The 21,600-nt window shown below is 38.1% G+C and overlaps 2 protein-coding genes across 2 annotated transcripts in view; both read right to left on the minus strand.

The window, feature by feature from the left end:
• The window catches only part of LOC126614454 (uncharacterized), a 39,804-nt gene that overhangs the window by 2,882 nt on the left and 15,322 nt on the right, over positions 1-21,600 (minus strand). The window lies entirely within an intron of this gene.
• Positions 2,303-4,571, minus strand: LOC126614453 (pirin-like protein). The gene is made up of 5 exons (XM_050282131.1): positions 4,334-4,571; positions 4,158-4,207; positions 3,898-3,965; positions 3,494-3,660; positions 2,303-2,892 (listed from the first exon to the last, which is right to left on the minus strand). The coding sequence occupies exons 1-5, from the start codon at positions 4,447-4,449 to the stop codon at positions 2,394-2,396; spliced, it is 900 nt and encodes a 299-aa protein (XP_050138088.1). The 5' UTR covers positions 4,450-4,571; the 3' UTR covers positions 2,303-2,393.

The following is a 21,600-nucleotide window of genomic DNA, read 5'->3' on the forward strand; positions in this document are numbered from 1 at the left end:
TGACTAAAACCTTAATGGTTCTCAATTTCTAATCAAAGTCCTTCACTTTGTCCACCTCATTATTACTATTAATATGTATATCATATATTTAACATTTATTACTTGACATGTTAAGAAATTTAAAATCTCATATTGCATGGCATATAAATTAGAAATTACTACACTAGAAAAAAAAAATTTCATTGAATAAATGGATAAAAAAAAATGTAACGTATATAACTTTGAAACAATAAATGTCAAATAAATGTATCCATAGTGTTAAAAAAATTGTAAATAACCTATATAGTATGTACTAAAAATGCATATGGATACAATATTCTATGGCAAAACAATACAAAGTAATATGAATAGGAACAAAAGTTACAAAACATTGCCTATTTATATACAATAGGGAGCATTTCTACTTTCCTCAACTTGGATTCAAGTAGCAGTTTTGACTGAGAAATCACCATTAGCAGAAGGTCCCTACACAAACTCATCAGGCTTATCCTGCAAAGGAAGAGTAATAATACATATTTTACTTACAACATCATTAGAAACAAGAGACAAAATCAATTCTTTGTCCCACCTTCCATTCCTTAGACATCACTAACTTTAAAGTTCCAGTTGATACTTAACATCTGTGCCAGTTGATATTTAACATCTGTGCTTCTAGGATAAGAAGGAAAAATGAGAAGGAAAAACCCAGTTATAAGTCCAAAACATAATGTTTTGACCATTTTTCACAACCCACCTCATCCCTTTGTAGTGTACATTTCTAGATAAAAAAAAAGAAAATGATTCCTTTGTAGGCCAAAGAATGGTTTTGCCGAATTTTAGTTGTAAGGAAATGCTCATCTCTCAAATATTTTTGTTTCGCAACTTGCACCCACCAACTATGCTCATCTCTCCAAGTAGTAGGGGACGCTTTACCTCACAAAAATTTTCTATGTTATTTGTTAGTTGTATTTACTATTTTGCTTGGGGCATTTAAAACACGTCATAACATGGTTTGGCATATAGTCAAATTAAATTTAATAAGAGTTAACTTCCATGCACGAGAAATGGTATTAGCTTTCCAACCTGCAAACTTTTTCTGAAATCTTAATGAAAGTTCTTTTGCGTTAATTGGGATATTTCCGAAAAAAAAAGAAGTAAAGTTATGTTTTCCCAAACATTTTTGTAGTAGTCCTGTGTTGAATTTATAAAATAGTCACAATATCATTTCTTAAGTCGTTAGTCGTATTACTCTAAAAATAAAGGGAAGATTTGTGGAAGTTGATCTTCTGACCTGAGGCAGCAAAAAATTGATTTAGAATACCCAAGATAATTCCAGCAGCTTTAGTAGAAGTTTACTGAAAATCAAGCAATCATCGGCAAAAACAAATTAGAAATTCTAAAAACCATGGGGAGAAGATAAGATACCAACATGATTTTTAGCTATTGAAGCCAAGTAATTAAGCTGCTTAATAAAAGGCTCTATGCATAAAATGAAGATAAACGGTGAGAGGAAATCACTCTGTTCTTTTGAAGCCAAGTTATTAAGCTGCTTAATAAAAAGCTCCATGCATAAAATGAAGATAAACGGTGAGAGGAAATCACCCTGTTTAATACCCTTTGAAGGGTAGAAAAACATTTTTCCTCAGCATTGGTTAAATCAAGAGAAAGAAGCAGAAATAATACACTCCATAATCAAATCAATCCATCTAGCACTAAATCAAATTTAGAAAGAATTGATTTAATACAGTTCCAATCTAATAAATCATAAGCTTTTTCCAAATCAAGTTTCACCGCCATTGATCTGATCCTTCCTTTCTTTGATTTGGACTGAGTGAACAACTCATGAGCAATAAAGAATATTTTCGTGTATATGGACTTCCCAAGAGCAATGCTCATTGATCAATCCTTTAAAATTGGTTTCACTCTGCCAACAATGATTTTTGTAATTATTTTATAACTAACATTACATAAGTTAATAGGTCTAAATTGATCAACAATTTCAGAGTATAATCCACCTTGGATATCAAAGCAACATTAGTATGATTAATAAGTTTCAAGCTATAACCATGCAAAAAGAAATCTATCACTAGATTCACAATGGAATCCTTAGCATGAGTCTAGCATTTTGTATAATACAATTGCATGTAAACCATAGCTTTTAGGCCTCCTTTATTAACAAATACAAGGGGCAATAATACTAGTGAATCAGTTAAGCTTCCCAGATGAATGCTAGAAGCACTTAAGAATCTTGATTTCAACTTCTGAAAGTAGATATTCCTCAAGTTCATATTTCCTCAGTCTAGAACAATTTTGTGGCCCGGAATTTGATTTAATTAATCAACTACTTTTATTTCCGTCTTAAAAAAGCAACAAATTAATAAATTGTCAAATAATACAGGAACTAAAAATCAGGGCTAATTAAGTGAATCTCCAGAACTCCAATGTCTAGCCTTCTCAAATCCATTGACACAATTTTCAAAATCCTCAATGGCCTGATCAATCTCTTCTTGACTGTTCATCACAAAGGGTCCAAATTGCGTAATAGGCTCCCCCAGAGGCTCACCTCCAACTAAGATAAATCTTAGGGTTTTGGATGACTTGTTCCATGTCTCCAAGCCATCCCCAGAAATTCCAAGAAGAAGAAGGTGGTGGGCTGTCACAGGCAAAGCTTTTGGACTTCCAAAAGTACCCTCCCCCTCCAACACGTAGACAAATGCATTCCACGATGTTGGTATTGGTTGTTGCAAGTGAGCCCCTGGTTTCAGGGTGAAGTCCAAGTACATGGTTGGGGTCCTTGTGTAAATTGGTGACTTTGTTCCCAAGGCTTCTCCAGCTATTACCCTAACTGTGATCCCATCTTTTGAAGCCTCTGAAATGTCTTTGCTCAGCATTTCTTGGTACTTTGGCTCAATCCTGTGTTAATTTACACAAATTATTTCTCGATTAAACAATAAGTAATGTTATTTAGACTTCATTTATTGACCACCATAAAAATCATTGTGACATAAAACTAACCATAATAAAACTCTCAACTCTTATTATCTGTCAAAGCTTATTCAATATTCCTAAGTACCGTGGAATATGAGTAAAAAAGGCCCATAGTTTCAGTGTCTATAAAGCACTTTTAGAAAAGGATAATCCTATGATGACCAATCATAGGAATATTGCACATGCTTATTTAAATAGTTGAACCCCTTGACTATCAATCTCCTTGAGAATATCCTATATCTATGTGTATAATGTTCTCTTACGAGATTTATATTATCAAACTATGTTTATGTTGCATCTGAACTCATTTTTACATAAATTCACTTAAAAATTATTTATAAGTTCAGTGTGTAACATAATCATCATCTTATGTTGCGAGACTGTATATTATGAAATTAGCATGATGCTTAAAATGCATGACGCTAAGATGACATCAAGTATATGTCACGCAGCCAACCCATTTACAAGTTTTGAATGCATGGTCAATGTGTCTAAATGAATTAATAATTAAGGTAGGGATACATACATTTTATGCGAGGAGGAGAGGTTTATCCATAATTGTAAACCCTTTTGGGTTCCCTGGGCGGCAGGCATTTCTGAGTGAAGGATACCTCTTCCTGCGGTCATCCATTGCAAGTCACCGGCTCCTATTGTCCCTTTGTGCCCTTCAAAATCTTCATGTGTCACAGCTCCCTAATCACCCCAAAACACATGCAATGACGGTCGACTAAGGTAATTAATTAAGTTCATTCGTGAATTATCAAAACAACAACTAGTTATTTCACTGATTAAATTTATTCAGATGAGAGAGACTTTTTTAATTACGAAATAAAGTTAGTTCTGGGATAAATTATAAGAAATGGGTTAACTAGAAATGTAAATGATACCGCTCTCCAGCAAATAAAAAATGATTATAAATGGTTTCTATACCTGTAACATGTAGGTCACTGTCTCAAATCCTCTGTGTGGATGATCCGGAAAACCCGCAGGAGCAGTAACTGCAATTGCAACAGCAATATTAGAAATTAATAACAACTTTCTTTCACAGAACGATATTGGGGATGGCTAGACAAAGCCTATTAAGTATCAAACTCGTAATTCATAATAAACGAAACTGAGACATCCTACTTACCAGTGAAAATGAATTCCTGCATTCAATAAAGAAACATAGTAAACGAAAGAGAACCCACCTGAGAACTCATCCAAAACAAGGAAAGGATCAAAGTATTTCAGCTCAAACCTGCAAAAAAACACAACCACCCATTGACTCAGCCATCTCAACCTCAGCATTCCATTCATGTTAGTTAAAAAACAGGCAGAAATGTTGAATCTGGCTTTACAACTCAGTGATCAATATATTACGTACCTCCCTATGCTCCTTCTAACAATGGCTCCAACTCCTTCATGCTGAGGCCTAGCCAAGAAGTTCCTCACCACAAGACGAGGTTTTTTCAGGACACTTGAAAAATCTTTCTCAGGCATATTTTATCAGTCTTTAGAAGGTCGGCTTGAATTTGAAAGCTTCTCTGCCAAATAAGGTGAGAAAAATGAAGATATTTGCAGCTATATATAGTAATCTGAGAGAGAGAGAGAGAGAGAGAGAGAAGAGTTGGTGTAATTTTTGAAGGTCAAAGTGAATTTTTATTGGCTGCCAATAAGACCACAACTTTGCTTGAGCTCCAGGGAACTTTGCTTGAGCTCCAGGGACTATATGATACACCTCTATATATGTATGACGTCTGCAGGACGTTGTGGTGATGTTGTGGGGGTAGTATTGAGGTTTTGGGAACCTTAATAGCTGTTTCACATGAGTGCCACGCCTCATGATATGGTCAAACGTCAAATCCACTATTTTAGGGTTTGAGGGAAAAGGAAAGAAAAGGCTAATGGCTTATGGGATCCCTGAGTCATGCTTATGCATGCGTTGGATTTGTTGTGGGGGGACACGCAATTTCTGGGAACAAATCTTTGATGTTGGTTCACAGAAAAACCATGGCCAGATATTTTGTCTTTCCATTAAGGAACCTTCCTACGAGATGATTCTGTTTCTTTCATTGAACTTGAGGCTGCATTATTTGCTTTATGAATTATGACCATAAAATTGCATGGATATGATTAGGATTCGGAGACACACATTTTGACATATACTTTTATGGCTACCATCATTTAACGTTTTTTTTTAATAATCCAAACCATCTCCATTTCAATTTATCATTAATAGATTATCTTTACAAAAAAAAAAAATGGACAAATTCAAAAGACATCCATTTGTAGGAGAAAATTGACAGATACAATTCTACGAGGAAACACTAAAATTAATCCAACGGTCACATGGTTTTGGATTTGAGTGATTTTTGAAAGACATGATATTTGAGGGATAACATAAAAGATAGATGGTATTCGAATTGTTGAAATACATTATGGAGTGGGCACACAAAAATGTATGTGTCAAAAATATGTATCTCTAGATCCAAACCCCATATATAGAGAATGAAATGGACGAATACAGTTCTACAAATAAACATCGAAATTTTTGATAGACATGATCTTTGAGGTAAGAGATAAAAGATCGATGACTGGATCGTTGAATTACATACGATTTTGGGTCCAACAAAAACATTTGTTAAAATGTGTATCAAAAATGTATGTCTTTGAATCCTAACCTTATATATATATATATATAGGTCAAGAACAGGGACACATATTTTACACTGGTTCCTTACGTAACTTTTTTGCAAGGATCCGAGTTGTCTATATTTCAATTCATCATTATCATTCTTGTCAAAAATTAAAAAAATCTAAAATAATTAAGACATTTCATTTGTAATGATGAAACAAATGAATATAGTTCTACAAAGAAACACTAAAATGACTAACATCGGTCATATGATTTTAAGTTCGGGTTAGCTTTAGTAGAGATGATCATTGAAGAATGATTTAAAAGATAGACAATTAGATCGTTCAAACACATATGGAGTGGACCCTAAAAATGTGTCTCTCGATTCTGACCTTATATGTGTGTGTATAACTCATATTTCATACTCAATGTTATACAAAAACATCTGATGAAATAAACTGAATTAAGATATGAGACAAGAAAACTGAACAAGCTAGGGCCATATAGTCCATAAACCTTTTTGGAGTTGTTTCTGGAGGGTTAAAACGCATCTCACTGTAAAATTGTTTTTGACAGCGTTTAGAAAAAATCTTAAAAGCACTACGAAGAAACACTCTAGTTAGGTACTTCTTTATAAAACACTTCTAGTTCTGTTTCAAAAAGTGCTTGACTTATCAATCAAATTTGTAAGCTAGTGTGCTGTAAATGGTATTATCAATTAGGAATGTGATTATATAAATTTAAAGTAGAATCCCAATAAGCATTGTAGTACTTATTAGCAAGAAAGCCCATCATGATTAATATAAATAAAGATACAAGGCCATGGATGAACATACAATTCTCATACACATGAGCCTTTTCTATCTCTCTCTCTCTCTCTCTCTCTCACACACACACACTTTTATAGTTTAGTTTACAACAATGTGCTCTTAGTAAAACTGTTTTCAACAAAAATAGTCTCCAGTGGGCCTAGCTTAACGCAATGCTTAATAATAATAATAATAATCAAGATACATACTCATTTAAAGCGGTCCGTACATGGGATAAAGATTTACATGGCATGGATACACCATTATAATGATGTTTCGTGCCAATAAAATAATTACATGTGTTAGTTTTTGTGACGATTGAGTTCATCACCCATTTTTTTCCCTTAACTTTTCTAATTTTAGCTGCCATATTAGACGAGAACATGACGTTGAAAAGAATGTCATATGTCTTGCTAAAAGGAAGGTTACATATACTTCTTTCCAACCAATTTCGCAGAAAAAGTAATGTTCTTTAGCAAATGGAAACATCCAAAAAGTGAATTGTTTGCCAAGGTGCGAAAATAGTTCGAGATTTGAAAACTATTTTATAGAAAAATGGTTAGGTGAAATGTGACAACTATATCATGGAAAATATTTCATTTTCTATCTTCACTTCACAATACACTGATAAATAAAAATGTACAGAAATCAAACTCAAGCTTAAATAATGTGACCAAAATTGCTTTTGCTTAGAATTTAGGTACTAACAATTAATTTCTTATTTTATTTTGCATTAAAAAAATACCTAATCCTGAGATCTTTCTATTTACTGTTCAATTACCTAATCATATATGGTGGACTAATGAGAAAAATAACTAGAAAACCTCTGTTTACTGACATCATTCATACAAAAGCATTACGCGATGGCAACCTTTGAATAATTAGGAGAAAGATAGAATAAACTGAGTCAAAGAAAGTGAACAAAGAAAATTTTCCCTTTTCTTCTCTTTTCTTCTCATATATATGACACTTAGGATCTTTTCCGGTGCAGCCTCTGATAAGTTTATTTCACTCCTCCAACAATGCCAACTTAAATCAATATCATTGACATGTTGGATTTATTCAAATACAAATCAACCTTTAAATGATCTACAACATATAATAGAAATGTAATATTGGAGATTACTATAGATATTGTGATTTGATATCCTATGTGTCAATCTTATATTAGGAGTCATAGAATACAATTAAGATTGATAGAGTCCATAATTATATGTAAATATGATACATAACGGATAGACTTAAAAAATTGAGATTTGAGATTCCTTCAGGGTTCGTTTGGTACGCGGGATAGGACGGAACAGAGTGGGACAAACGCGTTCCGTCCCATGTTTGGTGTGCTAAAATTATGTGGAACGCGTGTCCCACGGAACGAAAATTGGCTAAATTTTGGTTCCCCCTCCCCCCCCGGGAACGGGTTTTTCCGTCCCGCGAAACACAAAAATCATAAAATTTAAGACAAAAATACCCCTTAGCTTTTTCAATATTTACACCTTCTAAATCATACAACAAACCCTAACTATCTTTCTCTTCTCTCTGTCGCTGTGAACTTGTTCATCCTCCTGCATCTCCCCTTCGCAACCTTCCTCCTCATCCTCTTCCGTATAGCCTCTCCGTGAACTTTCATGGACGGAACCCTAATGCCTATAAATACTCTACAAGCACAACAAAATGCTTCCCATAAAGTGGTTGTATCCAGCTAGGTGTTTGTAGAAGACTTTGGTGTTACCGCACCATTCATCATTTCATGTTGGACTTCCATGGCTGCCGTTGGAATCATATCAGCCCACTCCTTCTTTGTGTTTTAATGCCAACTCCTTCTTTGTGTTTTAATTATACGGCCATATAAGGCTAACAATTTGTATCAAAGCCACTAGTTATATGATGAAATCCTATAATAATGCGGAGAAGCATATATACAAATCGTGGCATCATATAAATATTTTATTGTGGGATCCAAACATGGAGTAAGCTTCTAATCCCAACAGTTTTCCAAACTATACCTATTATAACTGCATATATATGGTTCTGTTGATAGCATTTTCATGCAGGCATTTTTATTGCATATAATATGGTTTGGTTGAACCACCAAAGTCTGGAGGTTGCTAGTATTTTGATCAAGCAAGTATATGTAATTTTTTTCAAAAGCCAATTTGATTAGTCAAATTTGATTGCCACCAACAGTTTTGATAAAGGGATGATAAAGAAAATTTGATTACTCAGTTCATTGGATTAATTACGACTGAAAACTGTGGAATATTTCAGATTTTCTATTTCAATTTTCATGCTAATATTTTTGGTTGGAATGTTTTACCATTTACGACTAGAAAAATGATGCGGCCTTCCCACTTAGCAAGCCATCATTTGCCAAAACAGATCGTTGTGTTTCATCACTTCAATTTGGATTATGAGTTTTTGGTATAACTTTTTCCTTTTGGTCTTGATTATTGACAAAATTTTGTGATGACTTCGTAAGGCAATTAATTGCTTCTTGCAGAAGTCACCTATGCCGTGACATCTCCTTATTATCTGGAATAGTTTGTTGTTTGGCTCCTTGTTTCAATGGCATTGAAAGTTTTCGAACTGGTATAATCAACTGAATATTCAAAACTCAATTTGACTGTAACCTAAATATTGGAATTAAGAAAGAGGCATAACAATTCAAATATTGCTTGACATATTTCTGACTACAGGAGACGAAATTGGTTCTTTTTAGATTGTCCCACTACTATTGTTGGTATATTGTGCCTATATATATATATATATATATATATATGATTGGGGTAAGATATATTAAAGTTCCATTGCAGGAATGCATACACTAACTTTTATATGTATCTATATATGAAAATAATTCAATACAAATTTCGACTACATTTGTTGGCGTGTATAGCATTACAGGTATGGGTATTTCGTTTCAAGAATGTGTAAGAAAGCATATAGTGGCAGGTTTGCAATAATTATGTGACAATTCTTATTTGTATTTTATCTATTCTTATTTGAGAATTATGGTTGATCATATGATTATATATATGTTTATAAAGAAGGGGTGAACATATGAGTCATATATATATGTTTATAAAGAAGTGGTGAACATATGAAGCACATGAGGTATGAAATTCATTCAAAGCATGTGACTTAATTGATAAGAATGAGTTTTCAAACTTGTATTGTGGTTTTTTAGTTTTTCCTATGGCTAAAGAATTTAAAATGCTTTAATCAGTCAACTCTTATGTGCCAGAAGGGAATGAGTAATCATTGAAGGCTAATATATGGCATATATTGGAAATGTTTCCTTTGGAAGAAAAGAATTTTGCTTGTTCTTTTATTTACAAAACTAATGTATGATTTTTAATGCTAATGTTTACTAGTCTTGTACTATGGAAAGAAAGGTACAAAAGGAACTCGTTTGACTTAAAAAAAGCATTTAGGTGATATCACAAATTGACTTTTGAATTAAAACAATTGTATTATTCTTTCACAACATAAAGTATTTCTATTTTTAAGCAATTAGCTCCATAATGATCTCTCATAAGTATTGACATCTTTATGGTGAAAGTGTGAGTTCTTATACAACTTGTTTTATATGTGATTAATCTCTTTATGTGGTCAGGTTTCTAGAGATTAATTGAATATCAAAGGGAGTCATGAAGGAGACTATTAAATTAATGTCATTTGTTGACAAGACTCAAAGCTTGAATCAGGTTATCATAATTTAGTCACTTACAGCTAATTAATCCATGTGACTTTTGTATTGTTTTAATTAGGCTGGAGTTGATCAATGTCTTGTATCAACTAAGCAAGCCACAACCGCTTAGTTGATGCGGGGACTGTTTTAATTTACTTCAAGCAACATTGTATCTTAATTAGGATAGAAGGGATAATTTTCTTGCTCACATGTGCAAATTGTTTCTTTTAGCTTAATTACGATGGCATAATATGAGTTCTAGCTTATAGGAATTATGTAAGCTTCATCTGCCTACATATGTTGACGTTTTCCATGAAGGTACTCTTGTGACATGTAATCTAGTACTATTAACTTATTAATTTTCTTAGCACATGTGTAAATTAATCTAGTTTCATGAAGTTTATTGGGGATTAGGTACCATGTCTTCAGTTACAAGTATTTCCATTAAGAGCCCTATAATAGTTTGTGGTTTTGAGGCATGGAAATCGGTTGCATCATGATGTATTTTTGTGCCTCTTCATGAGACTTGTTGATATAAAATATTGGACCCATGAAGATTAATCAAGGACTACTCAGGTACACATTGTTTGAGTATTATGCTTGTAAGTTTTTTCAATTTGAACTATGATATCTATTTAGAGGATGAAATTGGACTTCTTGAGCTTCTTGTAGACCTCGAAATTGAAATGATATGAAATTAAATTTGGTATAAATATACAGATTCATGATAGATGCACATAATTTTTCTAGTAGATTGTGTGTCTTGATTTAAGTTGGATGAATAACTCGTCTAATGGTCACCAAATGAAATGAAGTTTTGATATGTTCAACATATTATGTCTACTAATGTTCTACAAATTTTCTTAATTGTTTGCCATGAATTGTAATTATGGTGAATTTACTAGTAACCCATACTCTTATAGGCAGTTATGCTGACAAACTGTGTTGGTCTTTTGAGACGTCACTTTAGACTATCATCTGGACCTAAAACGTCTCCATATTTTTATCTAAAACTACATTAATGAAACCCTCTTTGTCAACCAAAAGAGGGTGAAAAACCATCTTTGTTTTCTATCACAACAAAAAAGTTAAGGACATTAACGTAATTTTACAAAACAAAATTTTTCTCTTTTTTTTTAAACCTCACTTACATGTAAGTTTATCATCTCTAATTAAAAAAAAAAAACAACTTCTCTTCCTCTCTCTTCAATTTTAACAACCAAAGTGAAAAATTTCACACTTTTTGTGTGGGCATATACTAGTATTATATGAAGATAAGTATATCTAGTTTGATCTATATAATTTTAGTAAAAATCAAAGTTATGAATTAATTATGGTAAATTCCAAAGTAAGTGTAACTTATTACTAAAATTCTGTTTGACAACTCTCTATGTTGGTTTGGTATCTACTCTACTATGACTAAAATATGAAGCAATTTTATTTGGTACATTCTCTGAAAGAATATATTAATGAGCGTTTGCCCAAGTGAGAGAATTAGTGAAAGAAAATTGGGCTTCACACTCATTAACTTATTTGTGATAGCTGTATAAATTCTTAAAAATTTAGTGGGGCTTGTTATTAGGTTATTATTGTGGAGCAAAAAATAATCAAGAAAAATATAGAGGGGACACGTGGATTATTGGGTAAAAAGACAAAATTACCCTCGAGGCACACCGGAATTCCTACGCGCAAGCAGCGGACAATCACAATTCAATCAAGGTCAAAAGTGATCAAAATAGGTAATTATTTAAAATCTATTTCACCCATCCTCATCAAATCCTTCCCACAAGGTAACTCCCAAATTATTTCTTTCAAATTATATTAATTAGCTAATTAATTGATTTATTACTCAATTAATTTATTAATTAGCTAATTCATTGTAAATTACACCTAAAAAACCACTAAATGTGGCCGGTTCCCATCTCTCCCAAAGGGGCCGGCCACACCCCTATAAATATCACCCCATCTTCTCCAAAAACCTAATTTGAATCCTCTTGCAAAATTCTCTAAATTCTCCAAACACTTTTCCCTCAAAATTCTAACTTTGGCATCAGAGCTTCTTCTGCCAAAGCCCCCCCCTAATTCATTGTGGGTGTGTTAATTATTTTTGCAAGTTCATTTTCGTCCAAAACAAGAAGAAAGAAATTTGCATCCACAAATTGGTGCTTTCATTGAGAGTCTTGATCAAATGCTCGTAGAAGACTCTTGCATTCAAGGGTTTTCGTTTTCTTGTTCATTTGTTTGTAGATTTTTCGTACATTCTTATTCTTGGAATTTTTATTTCTAAAAATTCTTCAATAAAACATAAAAGAAAAGTACAATGGCAAGGGATTTGGAAACCTTGACGAACGAAAATTTCAACGTTTAAGAATTAGGACCATGGCGATCTACAAGGCTCAACACAACGATGAGTGGAGTGGCACCACTCCCAGGGGGCACCACTATGGCAACCACCACGGTGGCCACCCACAACAAAACCCATAGCGCCAAGGCCACGGCCCAAGCCGTGCCACTTCAACCTTTAAGGGCCCAAACACTAGCCGAGCTACCCAAATCCAACACGAGCCCAATGTGTTGCCAAGCCGAGCCCTAGCCTCGCACCCACGTGCGCCACACGTCGAGTAGCCTGCTCTAGTGGCTTTCCAAGCATCCCAAATCGGTCCAATATTAGATTAACCGTCCCGGTTTCATTTCTGGGCTTACGATTGAACCGGGGGCATTTTCACCATACTTCTCCGCGGATTTAACATTCCCTAATTCGAATCTCACGCTCGAAGTCTACCATACTTCCACTGCCCAAGGAGATGCATTTCTTCCAAGCACTTCCAATTCGAATGGCGAACAACACTTGTCTCAACAAATCATAGAGTTGACGAGCGCCCTTGTACAATAGACGACCTTGGTGAATCAGTTCTTGTAGCACATCGAGATGCAACGTGCCCCAGACGAGGTGTCCCGAAGTAGGACAAGGGTAGATGAAGAACCTCTCTAACAACATCTCGGCAAGTAGCCACTCGACCAGCCACAAATCTAGCGTTCACGCAGTGTACATTCTTAATTGGGGGATAACGTATACTCCCATCTTAGCACGCCGATGAGCGTGCACTTTCGACTAGGCCCACGCATGATCATACACTCATGGTTGGGGTTATACTTCGATAATCAACATGAGCAGCCTTCCAGGCGAAACGTTCATTCGTGGCTAGGCCCGTAAGGAGCATCATCCACATCACATCGAAGTAGGTAGCATGACGGATGGAGAGAAGTAGTCAGTCAATCCGGCTCAAGTTCAACTGGCAGCTTGCGAAGAATTCCCTCGCCTGCTAGAAATGAACCACATGCACCGTGCCGAGCACGTAAAAGAGCAGCCTAGACCAATAAGTCAAGACCGAGGGCAACCGAGAACTTCGCTACCTCAACAATGGCAGATTCAGAAAGCGGTAGAGAGGCTCTTAAACAAGTAATTGCATGATTTCCAACGCAACAACGTCACCAATGAAGCATTACAACGAGACATGACCAACATGAGCAAGTCACCTTTCATGGATGAGATCGAGCAGGCAGAGCCTCCACGTAAGTTAAGCATGCCACATTTCACATCTTTCAAAGGCGATGGAGATTCGGAAATGCTTGAAGCACTACCAAAGCATGATGGTCCTTTATCGGAACAACGATGCCCTTATGTGCAAGATATTTGCCACCACTTTACAAGGTGAGGCACATGATTGGTTTCATACCTTACCACCACGATCCATCTGGAGTTTTGATGATCTTTCCTTGGTTTTCACCAAAGAATACTCATTTTACCGCTCGTTTAAGAAAAAGTCTGACCATTTATTCAATGTGAAGAAGAATCCAAAGGAATCGCTTCGCGACTACGTGAAAAGGTTCAACGTAGAGAAGGCGAAGATAGTCGGATGTGACGACTCGATAGCAAGTGCAGCCTTCTAAAGAGGACTCCCAGCAGACCACCCACTGTTCGGAGAATTGATCATGAAATAAGATGTAACTTTGGCAGACTCTTTCGCTCTAGCAGAGAAACATGCACTTTGCGACAAGGCTGCCGAATAGCCTCGAAGAAAGTCAGTAGTGGCTCAAAGGAATGAGGATGGGAATCAGTCCAGCAAAAACAGGCATGATGCCAAGCGTAGGGACCGACCCAAGGCAAAGGAAAGCCCGATAACTAGGAACTATTCTAAGTTTTCAATCCCGATCCATCAAATCCTTCGCAACATCAAGAACGAGCCATGGTTTAACCTGCTGAAACTATCAAAGGGAGATACTTCCAAGTTCGATCACACCAAGTATTACGCATTCCATCAAGGACCCGATCACACAATCGACAACTGCTACACTTGGAAAAACTACCTGGAGAAGTTTGTGAAAGAAGGCTAGGTCGACAGATACTTGGACAAGCCAGTTGTGCAGCCTAGAAAGAACGAAGACAATGATGAAAAGTCGCCAACCAAGATGAATTAGATTAATGGCATCTTCGCCGAATCCGAGCACTTAGGGGCTACCAATAACTCCAAAAAGAGGAAGGTCCAGCAGGCTCTACTAGTCTCACAGGTCCAAGTAGTCAACACCCAACTTGGACCCATCGTTGGCTTCTCCGAGCAAGATGCAGAAAGCATCGACTTCCTACACGATGACGCACTAGTAGTATCTATCCAACTAGCCCATGTTATAGTCGACATAATGATGCTTGACAACGAAAATGTAATCAATCTACTTCAGCTCTCAGTAATTCAAAAGATGGGCCTGGAAAACACAATCATACGCCGAGCAAAGGTACTCACCGGATTCAACGGGCACACCTCGAGTGTCATCGGTCACATCACACTTAACATGAAAACACCGTCAATTGTCTCAAAATAGATGTTCACGATCGTAAATGACCCATCTTCCTACAATGGGATTCTTGGGAGACCTTGGTTGATCAAGCTGGATGCCGCCACTTCCGTCAAGTATAAAAAATTTCGATTTCGCATCCCAGGAGAAGGAGTCTGAGAAATCAAATCTTACCAGGCCAAATCTTGACGATGCATTGTGCAAGTACTGAAGGAATCAAAGAAGAAAACTTTTACCCTCGTAAAAGTTACTGAGGTCCGAAAGGATGAACAAGCTACCCAATAGCAATTACAGTAAGCGGATCAAGAAGATGGTGCCAAAGCAGATGAGATGGGATGGAAACCCAAATAGGACGCCGATGACATCATTCTTGATCCCCAGTAGCTGGAAAAGATAGCTACAATCGGCTCATGTCTAAGCCCAGTCGGGAAGGAAGAACTCACAGCTTTCCTTAGGGAAAATTATGATATCTTTGCGTGGTCACCTTCCGACATGCCCGACATCAATCCTGAGATAGCTTGCCACAAGCTACACGTTAACCCCGATGCCAAACCGGTGATAAAAAAAAGAAGGCATTTTACACCAGAATGAGTGACAATTATTGAAGCAGAAATTGACATGCAACTGGAGGCCAGATTCATAGAAGAGGTAGCGCACTCAGCCTGGCTTGCCAACGTCGTGCTAGTAAAGAAGAAAGAGAATGGCAAATGGAAGGTTTGCGTAGACTATACCTACCTCAAAAAAACATGCCCAAATGATCCTTATCTACTTCCTCAAATCGATCTATTAGTAGATTCAACTTCTGGGAACCAAATACTCAGTTTCTTGGATGCCTACTCTGGCTACAACCAAATAGCCATGTATAAGCCAGACAAAGAGAAAACTACGTTCGTGATCGAGCGAGTCACATACTACTACAAGGTCATGCCCTTTGGCCTCAAGAACGCGGGAGCTACGTACCAAAGGTTAGTAAATATGATGTTCAAGAAGCAAATTGGAGTAACCATAGAGGTTTACGTCGACGACATCATGGTGAAAGGCAAGCAGCGGTCAGACCACACTGGTAACTTGGCAGAAACTTTCAACATCCTTAGAAAGTACAAAATGAAGCTTAATCCTGCCAAATGCACATTTTGAGTATCTTCAGGCAAATTTTTAGGGTACCTAGTAACCCAACAAGGAATCGAGACACATCCCAAGCAAATTCAAACGATCTTAGAGATGAAATCTGTAAATACTTTGAAAGAGATTCAAAGCTTGACCAGATGAGCAACCGCTCTCAATCGCTTTCTTTTGCGGTCCACCGATTGATGCAAGCCTTTTTTCAAAGCCATCAAGAGGACACAACGAGACAAATGAGATGAAGAGTGCGAAAGAGCTTTCTAATACCTGAAGAAGTATCTCATATCACCTCTCTTACTATCCAAGCCGGAAGCAGCGGAGAACTTATACATCTACTTGGCAGTCTCCGAAGTAGCAATGAGCTTTGCCCTCATACGAAAAGAGTTGGAGACCCAACTACCGGTATTTTACAATTCTAAAGCCCTTCTCGATGCGGAAACTAGATACATAAAGATCAAAAAATTAAATTTGGCGCTAGTTGTTGCGGCTCGGAAGCTCAGACCATACTTTCAAGCTCATACAATCATCATCATGACTCAGTATCCTCTATGATCAATCCTATATGGTCCAGACGCTTCTCAACAAGTGATGAAATAGGCGTTGGAACTTGGCCAATATGGTTTAGTTTTCCAACCCCGCATGGCGATAAAGGCCCAAGTATTGACAGACTTTATAGCAGAATTCACGCCTAGCCTAGGTGATGCAACAGAGCGGCCCAACGACACCCCAGAAACAACCGAGCACACCTTAGCCGTACCTGCTCTCCCTAACGGAGACTTCTGGTATTTGCATGTCGATGACGCATCAAACTACAAAGGCTCGAGAGTAGACGTGGTCCTAATCACCTCAGACAGTTTGATGCTTAAGCAGACGATCACTCTAGGTTTTAAGACAAAGCAGAGTATGATGCCCTACTAGCAAGCCTTCGAATGGCAAAAGACTTGGCGGTGAAAAAGTTCACAATTCATTTTGATTCCCAACTAATCACCAGCCAAACTACTTGGGAGTATATGGAAAAACATTCAAGGATGGTGCAATACTTAGAGAGAGTAAGCAAGCAACTTGAGGTATTTCAGACTGACATTCTCACTCAAGTTCCGTTGACAGATAACGCCCACGCAGATGCGCTTGCCAGCCTAGGCTCCGCCCTTGACCACTAACTCAAACGCTCTATTCTAGTGGAGTATCTAGACAAGCCAAGCATAGAGGCGGAGTCGGCAGCTGAAGTGTCAGAAGTTAGTATAACCCCCAACTGGAAAAGTTCTATTATAGACTACCTGGTCAATGGCACACTCCCCACGGAAAGATTGGAGTCTAGAAAGTTCTAAATAAAGGCAGCACGCTACTACATATAAAAGACAGTCTTGTCTAAAGATCCTACATTGGACCACATCTCCGCTGCCTAGCGCATCCCAACTACCTAAAGGTTCTAAGCTCAATCCACGAAGGTGTTTATGGAAATCACTCCGAAGGCCGATCTGTAGCACAAAAAGCTCTTAACGCAGGCTACTACTAGCCTACCATGCACCAAGATGCTAAGGAGTTAGTACAAAAGTATGACTACTACCAACGTTACAAGTCGATACCAGCACTGCCTACTAGCGAACTACACTTGCAAACAAGTCATTGGCCATTCATGCAGTAGGCGATCGACTTGGTAGGGTCAATGCCACCTACTACTGGGGGTAGAGGCATGATGATCATTGCAACTGATTACTTCACCAAATGGGTAGAAGTATAGCCCATGACAACCACGACTCAGACGGACATAGAGCACTTCATATGGAGGAACATCATTTGTTGATTTGGCATCCCTCAGTCTATTGTCATCAACAATGGCCCGTAATTTGTGGGTAAAGATTTAGCAAAGTTCTTCCAAAAGTATGGCATCAAGCAGCACATGTCTACGCCAAGATATTCTCAAGGTAATAGGCAGACTGAAGCATCCAACAAGACGATCCTCGACTGCCTCAAGAAATCCCTCTCCGACAAGAAGGGAAAATAGCCAGATGAGCTCCCTGGATGTCTATGGGCATATCGCACCACCAAAAGACTAGCAACCGTTGACACCCATTTCTCTTTGGCATTTGGTTCAAAAGCAATCATTCCTCCCAACATTATCGTGCCAAGTATCAACACTTTATTGCCAAGCATTGAGCAGAATAGTAAAAAGATAGCCATAATCTTAAATCTGGCAAAGGAAAAGCACGAGCAGACCATTACCTGTATCGTAGCCTACCAGCAGCAGCTCATCTCCAGCTACAACAAAAAGGCCAAGATCCGACAGTTCCAACCTGAAGATCTAGTGCTAAGAAAAACATTCATCACTGCCTGCAGAGAAGGCTCCAAGAAGATGGATCCCATCTGGGAAGGTTCGTACAAGATCAGCAAGGGTAATTACACCCTCGCTACCATGAACGACAAAGAGATCGAAAAGCAGTGGAACGCGTACAATCTGAAGAAGTACCATGTGTGACCTCCCGCTACATCAAAGCCCGAAGAACTTGAGTAGCTCAACGGGCATTATCTGGCGAGCCGAGGATTATCCAATTATTATGCAGTCTCTACTTTACAGCTAAGTTTTCTTTCGTTTCACTTGTTTTTTAATGAGGAATTCAGAAATAATTTACAACTTGGCTCGACAACATGCCTATAACAACTTATCACTCCTGCACTTCAAAGGAAGACCGCGCCCTTCTTAGGGACTCATTGCAGGAATAGCACCTCCCGAGGGACCAACCATGCTCTCTAATGCAATAGGGTAAATCAATTCCCTGATACCCACATGGGTTTACCCTCCAAAGTGGGAGGATAAACTCTACACTCCGAATATCTAGATGTGGATGGGTCGGGCTACCCTAGTAAAACTAGATGCACAATGGCTTGCGTCGAGATTCCTAGAAGTAGCCATAATGACCTTTTTCAAGGCTTAGTTAACTGAAGGATTTTGGGTCTCTTGGCCTAATCCATGGGGAATTGGGCCCTGGAGACGGAGGGGGCACATAACGTAATACGCCCTATAGACAGCTGCCCTGGAACCTTAAAGCTGCTACGGAGTACATTAAGGTAACCTACGGTTTTCGGAAGACTGCCTACGACTTTCCCTTCGAGCAGTAAAGCCGCGCTAGACTTATACAACTGTACGTTCTTGTGAAATGTTAAACAAGTTAGTGTGCATATATGAAGCTTTATCCACTGCCAACATGCTACGTAGTCAATAAAATTCGCCTCTGCCAAGTGTGGAACGACCTACACCAAGTCCTATAGTGTGATGATACTTGCTACGCAACCTACGAAATTGGAGAAAGCCCAGGTTAATAGCCTAGTGGTTAACCGGACTTGTCTGCTTCTGTAAGTAAGGCGTCTGACTGCCAACCCTATGGCTAACAACTTTGCAAAATTCTACACCAACATCTACGGCTGCATAGGTTATGCAGGTCTGTCTCCTTATACAAAAGTAGAACGCCTGCCACTAGTCTATAATGTCTAAAGGTTAGGGCATGAACAAAAGAAACTAAGATAGAGAAAAGCGAAGGAAACAAGTTTATTAAATTTTCTAGCAAAATTGATAAATAACTAGCAAAGACTGAATGAGTTCAAGCAAGGCAAAAGCAACAAGGAAAACAAAGAAAATCCTAAAGGCTACCTAGAAGACTACTCTTTAACAGCTTGGACATCCCACAACTACTCGGTCGCGACACCTTCAGCAGCTGCAACACTTTCAACAGTGACATTATCCAGCACTTCACCCCTAATTACCCCAGCCTGGGCACCAACCTCTCCGACTACTTCATCAATAGAAGACTAAAAAATAAAGGCAAGCAAGTTTTCTGGAGAAATAGAGAATGTCTCGAAGTCTTTACCAGTAAACTCAAAGTCAGACGGCCACCCAAAGAGATGGTCTACATAACCTATCTTGTAGAAATCAGCTTGACTCTAAGTAAGCGAAGCCTCAAACCTAGCTTTCTCACCCTTCAACTACTCATTCTCCTCGAGTAGACAAGCACGAACCTGCTGCAGCTCCTCTACTTCTTTCTTCAAAATATCGTTGATCTTCAAAGCACTTTGGAGTTTTAACACTTGTGGCTCAAGCCTATCAACAACCTTCTTGAAGTGGATCACTTGGTTGTAAGCAGCAGAATGGAGCTTAGAGACGGCATGCTCAAGGTCTTGAATCTGAGGTATGTAACACCCGATCTCGTTCTCTGCACTTTCATACTGTACTTGGATCGCGTCAAGCCTAGTCTTCAAATCCATAATCTTTTGGCGAGTGGTCTCCAGCTGCAGATAAGTGGGGGCAGATATATTAGACCCCTTTAAAGCAGCAAGCTTAGATTCCAACTTCTTGACTTTCTCGGCCAATAAGTAGCTTCGGCTGCCACAATTTTTGCCACCTCCTTGGTAACCTTAGTATCTTTTTTATCAAGGAACATAGACTCGGCTACCAGAATCAATGTTTTCTACATCATGGCCGGTAGAGCAGTCTTCCTATACTCGGTCATATGCTTCGCGAATGAACTTGGGCCAACAACCCCTTTGACTCTATCAAAAAAATTGGCACACGCATCTATGTCCTCTAGTATATTTGGTCTAAAAACGCACAAATCTCAGTAGTTTCCCCGGAAATAGACTTGGTGGATTTCTCACAACTACCTACACAAGCAATCCTTTTTTTCTGAGCAGACGAGTCGGTCTCAGCAGCAGAGGGAACATGTTTTGGCGCCATTTTAGTAGGCAAAGGCACATTGTCACTCTTTATAGTAGCAAACCTCTCCAAAGGTGAACTAGACTAAGCCCAGATGGACATTTTGGCATAAATTTTGCCATTAAAGGCACGGAGGAACTTCTACGTTGAGCAATCATATCAGCAATCAAACTAGCCACCTTTGGAACAGCAGGCATCACCGATACAGATCTAGCAGGCTTATCATTCTCACCCTTAGGAGAAGTCAAGTCAATCATAAGCTTATAAACAGCCAGCAAACCCTCGCGAGAAGTGGAAGAAGTCTTTGGCTTTTTCTCAGCTAGCGTATCTTAAACAGACAAGAAAGGTCTCTTTTTCCCACCTTCACTTATAGCGAGCTCCACGATGACAATTGGATGAGCTAATGCCTCTGCCTTGATCCACTTTATCTCATCTCTTAAGGGTAGCCCACCTTGATCCCCACGAAGATAACTAAGCAGCCAACACTCACGGTACTTGGAAAGGATACCCAGAGCGACATGCACTTTCTTCATGTCCGGAGAAGTCTTAGGAGTTGAGCCAAACTACAAAGAAATCGAAAGATTAAGCAGCCTACTTATCGGATATAAAGATCGTTAGAACACACAGTTTGGGGGAAGAATCTGACTCCCATTCTCCACTTATCTCCAAAGTCTCCTTGGCCCAGTCATGATCTCCCTTGCTCAAATGATCAAAGAGTCACGAGACCGCAGCTACCCAATTCCCTTAATGTGGCCTATGTCAAAGAAGTACCAAAATTCGTTGACAGTTAGATCTAAGTCAAAGAATTGGCTTAGATTGAGGAATCCTACCATCACACGGA

The sequence above is a fragment of the Malus sylvestris genome, chromosome 3, assembly GCF_916048215.2.
Source record: "Malus sylvestris chromosome 3, drMalSylv7.2, whole genome shotgun sequence".
Lineage (NCBI taxonomy): Eukaryota > Viridiplantae > Streptophyta > Magnoliopsida > Rosales > Rosaceae > Malus > Malus sylvestris.

Excerpts from the sequence above, each read along its gene's own strand:
- LOC126614453 (XM_050282131.1), bottom strand. The coding sequence starts at position 4,449 with ATGCCTGAGAAAGATTTTTCAAGTGTCCTGAAAAAACCTCGTCTTGTG. Across the intron at positions 3,661-3,897 it reads CAGTGACCTACATGTTACAG|GGAGCTGTGACACATGAAGA; the intron begins GTATAGAAACCA and ends TGGGGTGATTAG. Across the intron at positions 2,893-3,493 it reads CTCTCCTCCTCGCATAAAAT|GATTGAGCCAAAGTACCAAG; the intron begins GTATGTATCCCT and ends AAATTAACACAG.